Source organism: Entelurus aequoreus, linkage group LG17, assembly GCF_033978785.1.
Source record: "Entelurus aequoreus isolate RoL-2023_Sb linkage group LG17, RoL_Eaeq_v1.1, whole genome shotgun sequence".
In the NCBI taxonomy this organism is placed as follows: Eukaryota; Metazoa; Chordata; class Actinopteri; order Syngnathiformes; family Syngnathidae; genus Entelurus; species Entelurus aequoreus.
In genome coordinates, this window is record NC_084747.1 from 10,731,806 (window position 1) to 10,741,805 (window position 10,000).

At 40.0% G+C, this 10,000-nt stretch overlaps 2 protein-coding genes across 2 annotated transcripts in view; both read right to left on the minus strand.

Annotated features, from left to right (window-relative positions):
* Window positions 1-1,557, minus strand: part of LOC133632310 (gastrula zinc finger protein XlCGF57.1-like) — an 11,445-nt gene extending 9,888 nt beyond the window's left edge. Inside the window, exon 1 of the mRNA XM_062024681.1 lies at window positions 1,241-1,557. Within this exon, the coding sequence (XP_061880665.1) occupies window positions 1,241-1,361 (121 nt within the window). The 5' untranslated portion in view covers window positions 1,362-1,557. The remainder of the gene's footprint in view (window positions 1-1,240) is intronic.
* A 2,829-nt stretch (window positions 1,558-4,386) lies between these two features.
* The window catches only part of LOC133632337 (gastrula zinc finger protein XlCGF8.2DB-like), an 8,198-nt gene continuing 2,584 nt past the window's right edge, over window positions 4,387-10,000 (minus strand). The window contains exon 2 of the mRNA XM_062024719.1: window positions 4,387-6,141. Coding sequence (XP_061880703.1) covers window positions 5,060-6,141 — 1,082 coding nt within the window. The 3' untranslated portion in view covers window positions 4,387-5,059. The remainder of the gene's footprint in view (window positions 6,142-10,000) is intronic.

Sequence of the window (10,000 nt, forward strand, 5' to 3'; positions counted from 1 at the left end):
TACTCTGGAATGCCCTCCCGGGAACAGTTAGAGATGCTACCTCAGTAGAAGCATTTAAGTGCCATCTTAAAACTCATTTGTATACTCTAGCCTTTAAATAGACCCCCTTTTAGACCAGTTGATCTGCCGTTTCTTTTCTTTTATGCTCTGCCCCCCTCTCCCTTGTGGAGGGGAAGGCACAGGTTCGGTGGCCAAGAATGAAGTGCTGGCTGTCCAAAGTCAGGACCCGGGGTGGACCGCTCGTCTGTGCATCGGTTGGGGACATCTCTGCGCTGCTGACCTGTCTCCGCTTGGGATGGTCTCCTGCTGACCCCACTATGGACTGGACTCTTACTATTATGTTAGGTCCACTATGGACTGGACTCTCACTATTATGTTAGATCCACTATGGACTGGACTCTCACTATTATGTTAGATCCACTATGGACTGGACTCCCACTATTATGTTAGATCCACTATGGACTGGACTCCCACTATTATGTTAGATCTACTATGGACTGGACTCTCACTATTATGTTAGATCCACTATGGACTGGACTCTCACTATTATGTTACATCCACTATGGACTGGACTCCCACTATTATGTTAGATCTACTATGGACTGGACTCTCACTATTATGTTAGATCCACAATGGACTGGACTCTCACACTATTATGTTAGATCCACTATGGACTGGACTCTCACTATTATGTTAGATCCACAATGGACTGGACTCTCACACTATTATGTTAGATCCACTATGGACTGGACTCTCACACTATTATGTTAGATCCACTATGGACTGGACTCTCACACTATTATGTTAGATCCACTATGGACTGGACTCTCACAATATTATGCTAGAGCCACTCGACGTCCATTGCATGGGTCGCCCAAGGTTTCTCATTGACATCCCACTGGGTTGTGAGTTTTTCCTTGCCCTGATGTGGGCTCTGTACCGCGGATGTCGTTGTGGCTTGTGCAGCCCTTTGAGACACTTGTGATTTAGGGCTATATAAATAAACATTGATCGATTGGTTGATTGAGCTCTTACTCTCCCCCGAAAACTCTTCTTTCAAAACAATATTTTCTTCCACTTTTGCATTCTTTCATCTCCTCTGATGTGAACTCCACTGCCTTCTTCAAGCTAACAATCATGGCGGCTCTTTCTTTACATTCTTCAACACAGTCGGTTAAATTCTCACCAACACCCATTTCAGTCTGCAAAATTACGTTGTTGGAAACTTTAATTAACTCACCTTTGTCTGCAGTTTTCGTCTTTATCTCCGTTGGTGATTTGCTGGAAGTTGGTGGCGCTGATTCTCTCTCATGTTCTCTTTTAGCGGACGTCGCCATCTTAGCATAGCAGTAGTCGTCCATCTTCTATCACGTCTTCAATCTTCACTTCAGGTAACACTCCACCGCTGCAAACTCAACCTGCGTTCCGTGGTCTTCAAAAAGACGAATCGTTAAGAATATATATGGCGGGTGGATCGCAGAAACGTCTTTAGGACGCCGCAGTCGCCCAGTCCGCCATCTTGTTGCCCGCGAAAGTAGTCCGTCCGTTTGCGCATGCGCCAAAAACAGCATTTCCGCTTCCTACTTTACGGCAGTATTTTTCAAAATATAAGCATTTTAATATATTTTTTAAAACAACCGTTTGCCGATGTTACATACCTTTGTATGTAAAATATTATTTTATTTGGTTTGCTGTAATTATTTCGTCATTCTATTTGCACTACAACAGAAGTGAAGTGAATTATATTTATATAGCGCTTTTCTCTAGTGACCCAAAGCGCTTTTACATAGTGAAAGCCAATATCTAAGTTACATTTAAAGCAGTGTGGGTGGCACTGGGAGCAGGTGGCTAAAGTGTCTTACCCAAGGACACAACGGCAGTGACTACGATGGCGGAAGCGGGGATCGAACCTGGAACCCTCAAGTTGCTGGCACGGCCACTCTACCAACCGAGCTATACCGCCCCAAAAACGGGGGTGTCCAAACTTTTTCCACCAAGGGCCACATACTGAAAAGTCAAATCATGCGAGGGTCATTTTATATTTTTATTTTGTAAAATATAAAATGCTAAAAAAAAAACCACATATACTTTGTGTCTAAAGACAATAATTTGAGTTTGTTTGTGGGTGACGAAACTAATATTAGTTATCGGTCTCCAAATTTCAGCTTTTTATTTATTATTTTTACTTTTCTTATTCTATTCATTTTCTTCACCAATTTGCTGAGGGCCGACAAAACCCGAGCAGCGGGCTGCAAATGGCCCTCGGGCCTCACTTTAGACACCTTTAAAATACAAGAACACATTGTATTCTATTTTTCATATTTATTGTAATCTATTTTTGATCCATTCCTTTATTAACCTATGCTATTTGCTGTATGTCCTATTATATTGAAATTATTATGTATGTACTATTGTTCTTATCATAACCCAATCTAAACGTGTATAAACACATTACTGTCTGAACAACTAAGATGTTCAATTGTGCACATTGAGCCTACAGACTGTGCTCTCTTAGACCTGAGTAATAAATATAAACACTTGTTTGACTTCATCTTTATTTCAATAACAAAGCGATACAAAACAATACACAAAACAACAGACTTTCAAAACAGAATCAATGTGATCATAGAATCTAATACTTTTCAAAATGTGGTCATAAGAAAAATATCTTCAGCAGTTGTCAGACGGTCATTCATTTTCAGACAATAAAGCAAAATATTAAACTACAACTACTATACAGTAAAGGTAAATATGAAGATCCATACATGACGTGTCTACATACAACCGGAAGTGAACACGCATGACGTCACAAAAACCAAAATAATTCCGTAAAAATGGTAGAAAATCAACATACTTATTTATACACCCGTGGTAAAGGTTTCAATGATTTTGGTAAAAAAAAAAAAAAAAAAAATCAGAGTTGTTAAGATCGTCCATCATGAGGGAAACAATTGTTAAAACAAAGAAAAAAGTAAGGAAGTGATTCACCAGCAGATAGGGGGCAGTAATGAAGAAGTGGAACCACCAAGCTCCAGCACACATTTTTAAGTAGAGTTGCTGAGATCCCATCAGGGCCATTAATTAGTCTTTGCCGTGTCAGGACAACACCATTTTATAACAACATCTTTGGGACAGAAATTCATGGTTGAGAAAACTTGGCTGCTTTTGTGCTGCAACTCGGGGAGATTCTTTGTGCATCATCTGATGTTGGTCTGTAGACACAAAACATCAACACCAGGGGCCTCATGTATTAAGCGTGCGTACGCACAAAAACCTGGCGCTTTTCACGTCAAAGTAGGGATGTATCGAGAGTGAACTGAAGGCGGAAATGTGCGGTGCCTCACGCCAACTTCATGGCTGTCGTACGCACATTTCTACAAGCTGTGGATATTTTGGTGACACACAGAGGGGATGCTGGGTAACTGTTTAAATAAAGACATACCCCGCCTTCTGCCCGAATGCAGCTGAGATAGGCTCCAGCACGTACCCCCCGCGACCCCGAAAGGGACAAGCGGTAGTAAATGGATGGATGGATGTCCAACAATTACTCCTCAGACTGATTGATATGCACATCAGAGACATATGAACAATTAACACACCTTGTAAGTAAAATTACATGAATGGATATACAATCATAGGCAAAGTGGTGCTAAAAACACATTAAATGATCAGCATGTTAGTCAGATATATTACATTCCCATATAAAAGGGCAACTTTAAATCACAATTTAAAGCAACAGCTGTTTTCCTAATGTAATCAGAGCTACTGACTGCACACACATTAATAAAGCACAGGTGTCAACCCGCGACATCATTTTATCTGGCCCGCAAACACCCGGAAATTATATGTACTTCATATTTTCTCACTAAATGTAATTGATTTTTTTCCATTTTGACAGAAAAAAATGTATGTACTGCTTGACATTGCATACCTTTTAAACTAATAGTATTCATTATTGCAAAAAATGTTACAGTATATTATCATACTTTCCAAACATGTTTTGTCTAACTAAAAATAAATACTGAAATATCTGCTTGACTTATGATTTTACAGCAAACTACCCATCAAATTAATAAAAAATGACAATACATTTTACGGTGTCCTTTACAGCATATTACGGTAAATTGAAAAAAAAAAACTACCAATTTTTTGCATTAAAATTCTGACTGAGCTGCCATAATTTTACTGTAAAATCATGTTTTTAACGGTGTATTACTGTCAATGGAAAAACGATACATTCGTTTTTACGGTAGAAAAACTGGCAGCTAAGTTGCCAGAATAAAAAAAAAAAAAACATGTACTGTTTTTCCATGAACAATATCATGTTGTAAATTTAACACAAAATTTCTGGCAAATAAGCTGCCAGCTTTTTCCTGTAAAAAAAAAAAAAGCAAAACCAAAAAAACAGTACTCCTGTTTTTCCATTTACCGTAAAATGTTGTGAAGATAACAAACAAATGATCTTTTACAGTAAAATGTTGTAAATGTAAAGTTTTGACTGTAAAATCCACAGTACACTTAGAACAATTTATATAATTAATAATGAAATCCAGAGGAAAATTCATACATTATTCACTGTTACAAACGGCCCTCTGATGGCAGCCATAACTGCCATGTGGCCCTCAATGAAAACCACTTTGCTATAAAAGCACCATCACATGATGATTATGTAAATGTCAACAAGAAACATATTTAATAGGATCAGTGTAGAGATCATATGTGATGTGCAAATGCAATGAACAACATTGTAGTGATGTGTCCTGCTTCAACACATGATTCTCACATTCTAAGTAACAGCATGGTTGGGAACAGACTACAAGCTGGCATTGTGTGTGATGGCTGGCTTCTTGGTGACTACATTTATTTATGGCATTGTCCTAATATTACACAGATGACATGGGGTCATGAGGATATGCATTTAGGCTCCAGATAATCCCAATTTGTATACAAATACCTCAAATATTTGTGAAAGAAGCAGTGAACTTATTTGAGGAGATCCTGGGTTTGTGTGGATGTCGCCACATATGAGCAACATACCAGAAACTAAACAGCTGATTAGTTATTTTCCCTCGTGTGTTGTGGTGTGTTTTAGTGCATCCACATTACTGTGGAATCTTTTGCCGCAGACTGAACAACTAAATGTTTTTTCTCCCACGTGTTTTTTCATGTGTTTAGTCAAATTGCTGCTTTGACAAAAGCTTTTGTCACAAACTGAACAGTTAAATGTTGTTTCTCTCGTGTGAGTTCTCATATGTTTAGTCAAACTGCCCATTTGAGAAAAGCTTCTGCCACAAACTGAACAAGTAAATGGTTTTTCTCCGGTGTGTATTCTCAGGTGTTCAGTCAAACGCCTCTTTACAGGAAAACTCTTGCAACAAACTGAACAACTAAATGTTTTTTCTCTTGTGTGTTTTCTCATGTGCTGAAGCAAAGAATTCTTTAGAGAAAAATTTCGACTGCACACCGAACAATTATATGCTTTTTCTCCTGAGTAAACTGAGCCATTAAATGTTTTTTCTTCTGTGTGTTTTCTCATGTGTGGAGTCAAACCGCTCTTTTGAGAAAAGCTTTTACCACAAATTAAACAACGATATGGTTTTTCTCCTGTGTGTGTTCTCATGTGTTCAGTCAAATGGCTCTTTCTGGTAACACGTTTACCACAAACTGAACATTTGTATGGTTTTTCTCCTGTGTGTGTTCTCGTGTGATAAATTAATTGGCTGTTTTTGGTAAAGTTTTTAGCACAAACTGAGCAGCTCAAACAAGTTTTACTTTTTTTTTTTTTAGAGCATTCAGAGTGTTTGTTGTCAGTGTGAGTCCTCATATCACCTTCACAGTCTGTATCGCTGCTCAAAGTGACTTCAATCTCGTCTTCAGCCTCACTATCTGATAGTGGAGCTAAGAGGTTGTCTACTTGTGGTTTCTCTTCGTCATCTTCAGTCTTCACAGAGAAAATACTCAGTGGAAACTTGGTGTAATCAGCTTCCTCTCGTCCTAGAAGACACTCTCCCTCCTGAGTGATCCAGAGTTCCTCCTCTTCCTTTTTAATGTGGGGTGGCTGTGGAGTCTCCTGCTTCAGACCGGAGCTCGCCCCTAACTGAGAGGGAAGTTCTTCTCGATCACAAATTGCCTGCTGGACGTCTGTGGGACACAAACAACACAAAGACACTTGACACACTTTCTTCTATGTACTGTATGTGTGTGTAGTGTTTCATGGACATTCAGTTTAGTGCCTTGCCAGAATGATGGATCAATGTTTACATGACTTGGATTAGACTCAGACAAGTGAAGCTAAAATCACAGAAAATAGAAAACATCTGTTTGGGTGGACATTAGGATACTACAAACTAGCAGTGGGGTGAAAAAAAATCAATATGGAAACATCCAATTATTTTGCTGAAGGACGGTGATGCTAATGTCTTACAGTAGAAGGCTAAGCTAGCTACACAGCAAATTGAGCTAACACGGCTAACATATAATTCACACATTTCTAACCTACTGTTATTACTTACCCTTTCATTGGCTCCTCCATTGCCATAAATAGTAGTCACTGAGCCCGCCATTAAAAGTAGTTTATTGGAAAGTCCATTTATACTGGCGCAGGTTTCTGAAGCACGAGTCTTAGACTTGCTTTGCACAAATGACAAGAGACTTGCTCAGAGTTGAAGGTGCATTGCCACGAATCATGAAAATTGAAAGTAAGACACTCTCTTACTATAGATGAGGCTGAAAGTTTGTGTCGTGACTTGTGCTGGTTAAAGCAAACCAACAACAGAGCATGTTCGGTATTTGTGTCATACCATGGGCATTGTGTCTTTGGACTACAAATGCTCTCACATTAAATAAAATGGCAGATTCACGCAAAGGCCTTTGGGTAAGCCTTTACCACGTATAGAGATATCTCCAGATGTCACAGGTCTGAAAAACGCCACAGGACTGACAAATTCCAAAACGGACCATTTGGAGGATGCAGAAAGGAAGGTAAGATTCTCTATGGGTGTTCTCATTCATCCAGGTCATTGTGATCTCAGGGCATTCAATCGATCGCAATTGGACTGTTTGGTTTGTCTTAGAAGATGTTTCACCTGTCATCCGAGTAGGCTTCATCAGCTCAGGCTCAAAGACTTAGATTGGTCACATCTAGTCTCGCGGCAAAAACCTCAGTAGGCTTAATCAGTTCATGCTCATAGACTTATCAGGCATGGCACAGCATAGACAGGCAAAGTCTTCAGGCCAAGACTCAGCTGTCTACCTGCACCTCAGGGAGAAACAGAACTCATTAGAGTACAACAATGAACAGATTCTGGACAGGGAGGACGAATGGTTCGAAAGAGGAATGAGGGAAGCCATCTATGTCAAGGTTGAAAAACCATCCCTGAACAGAGGGGGTGGCCTACGACACCACCCATCCCCCACATACAACACCGTCCTTTCAACCATTCATAAAAGACTTTGCAATGTAGCCTCCAACAAATAACAGGAGATAGAAACATTCTGGTTACAGAAGGTGACCAGAATGCCATTTTTTTCATTTGTTTACAACTGAATGGAATGCTTACTTAGGGGATTCTGACTATTTTGGACTGGTAGTAATAATAATAATAATAGATTTTATTTGTAAAAAAGCACTTTACATTGAGTAAAACAACCTCAAAGTGCTACAGTGTATTAAAAATAATAATAATAAAATAAAAAGATAATAAAAGTAAATAAAAATAAAAACTAGAACATCCTAATAGCTAGAACTAGTATGTATATATACACATATATATATATATATATATATATATATATATATATATATATATATATATATATATATATATATATATATATATATATATATATAAATAAAAGGCTTTTTTAAAAAGAAGGGTTTTTAAGACGTTTTTAAAAGCATCCACAGTCTGTGGTGCCCTCAGGTGGTCAGGGAGAGCGTTCCACAGACTGGGAGCGGCGGAGCAAAAAGCTCGGTCTACCATTGTTCGTAGCTTTGTCCTCTGAGTTTGGGGGAGGCTAGCCTGTCCAGAGCGGAGGTGTCGTGTGGAGAATTTGTAGAAGTAGTCGATCCACAACGATCGTTCTGTCACACAATATACATACCTCAATGCTAATTAGGGGAAATTACACTTCAACGACTGCCGTTGGCTTTGACAGTAGGACTGCTTGTTTTTGCATCAAAGCAGTTGTTTTTCTCACGACGATAGGGAGGAACCATCCTTGCCCAGACACTCCATTCTGGTTTTGGAGTATAAATATTTGGGTTTTTGACACCAGCCGCTAGACTAGATCTGACCAATCGAAAGTCTATGAGCATGAACTGATGAAGCACACTCGGATGAGAGGCGAAACGTCTTCTGAGACAAACCAAACAGTCCAGTTGCGAACAATTGAATGCCCCGAGACTACAGAGACCTTGCTAAAATACTAACATTAGCCCAAAACATTAGATTGCATTAGGGATGTCCCGATCCAGGTTTTTGCACTTCCGATCCGATACCGATGTTGTTTTTGCACTTCCGATCCGATACTGGCCTTATCCGAGCATGTATTAAAGTTTAAAGTTATTTGGCCTACTTAGTTGTCAGATTCATGTTGAAAAGGGTTTTAGTACTCTTGATAACAACTAGCCAGCTGAATTAGGTGAGTTTGAATAATACACAATGGAGATGTTGACGTGCGGAGTTTCAAACACGCTTCATTTTCTAGCAGGTGACTTTTAAAATGATGCTACATATTAGCAGTAATGCTACTTTTTATAGCAACGCTTTTGCCCCACACTTGACTAATTACGGTTGTCTGTTCGACATATTCCCACTTGAAGCCAAACCACCGCCAGACGATGGACCCCCCTGCTGTTTTTTGGCGGAATTAATTAATTCTTCCTTCATTATTACCGCTCACACGGCTGCGCTAGCATCACAGCTAACTTTAGCCATGCTGCTACCTCTCTGCTCCGCGAGGGCGTATACGTATGTGACGTATGACGTGACAGTATGTGACGTATGTAAGAAGGTGCGCTTGTCTGTCTGTGAGAAGGAGACACAGGAAAGAGCGAGGAGAGCCTGTCGTGTAATGCCAGCAGCTAAAAGCAACTGCGTGAGAATTTATACTCCAATATCACCATATAGTCATTTTCTATATCGCACAGAGACAGCTGACATTTTTACCGGTAACTTTTAATTCACATGGCCGTCTTAACGGTTGGGACACAGACCTGTGGATGTGTTGAAGGTGTGCTGGAAAATGCGGAACGGAAATTAGGGAGCAGTAGAAAAGTGGAATGTATTATTTAAATCGGTGCGTTGGAAAACACGGACCAGACTTTTTTAAAAAACTGGATCTGGATGGGCATTTTCCCATGCCTTGCCGATACGCATTTTTTGGCAAATATCGGCGGCCGATCCGATCCAAATATCGGATCGGGACATCCCTAGATTGCATCTCTAAATTCAAATGTGTAGACATGACAGAGTCTACTGTCAAAAATAAGGGCTGGTAGTAACAATATGTTTGTGTTTTATGGTCCTGTCCTTTTTGTATATAAAAAAAGTAGGCCCTATAATGAAAAATAAGTGAAATTGCCATTAAGTTCATGAGTTTGTATATACAATGTAAACCCCCCCCCCCCATCCCCCCAAAATTCTGACATATATCAGCATCGGAAAAGGGTGGAGTGCCATCTCCAGGATGGAGAGGAGACCCTGCCCCAAGTGGAGGAGTTCAAGTACCTAGGAGTCTTGTTCACGAGTGAGGGAAGAGTGGATGGTGAGATCGACAGGTGGATCGGTGCGGCGTCTTCAGTAATGCGGACACTGTATTGATCCGTTGTGGTGAAGAAGGAGCTGAGCCGGAAGGCAAAGCTCTCAATTTACCGGTCGATCTACGTTCCCATCCTCACCTAAGGTCATGAGCTTTGGGTTATGACCAAAAGGACAAGATCTCGGGTACAAGCGGCCCAAATGAGTTTCCTCCGCCGGGTGGCGGGTCTCTCCCTTAA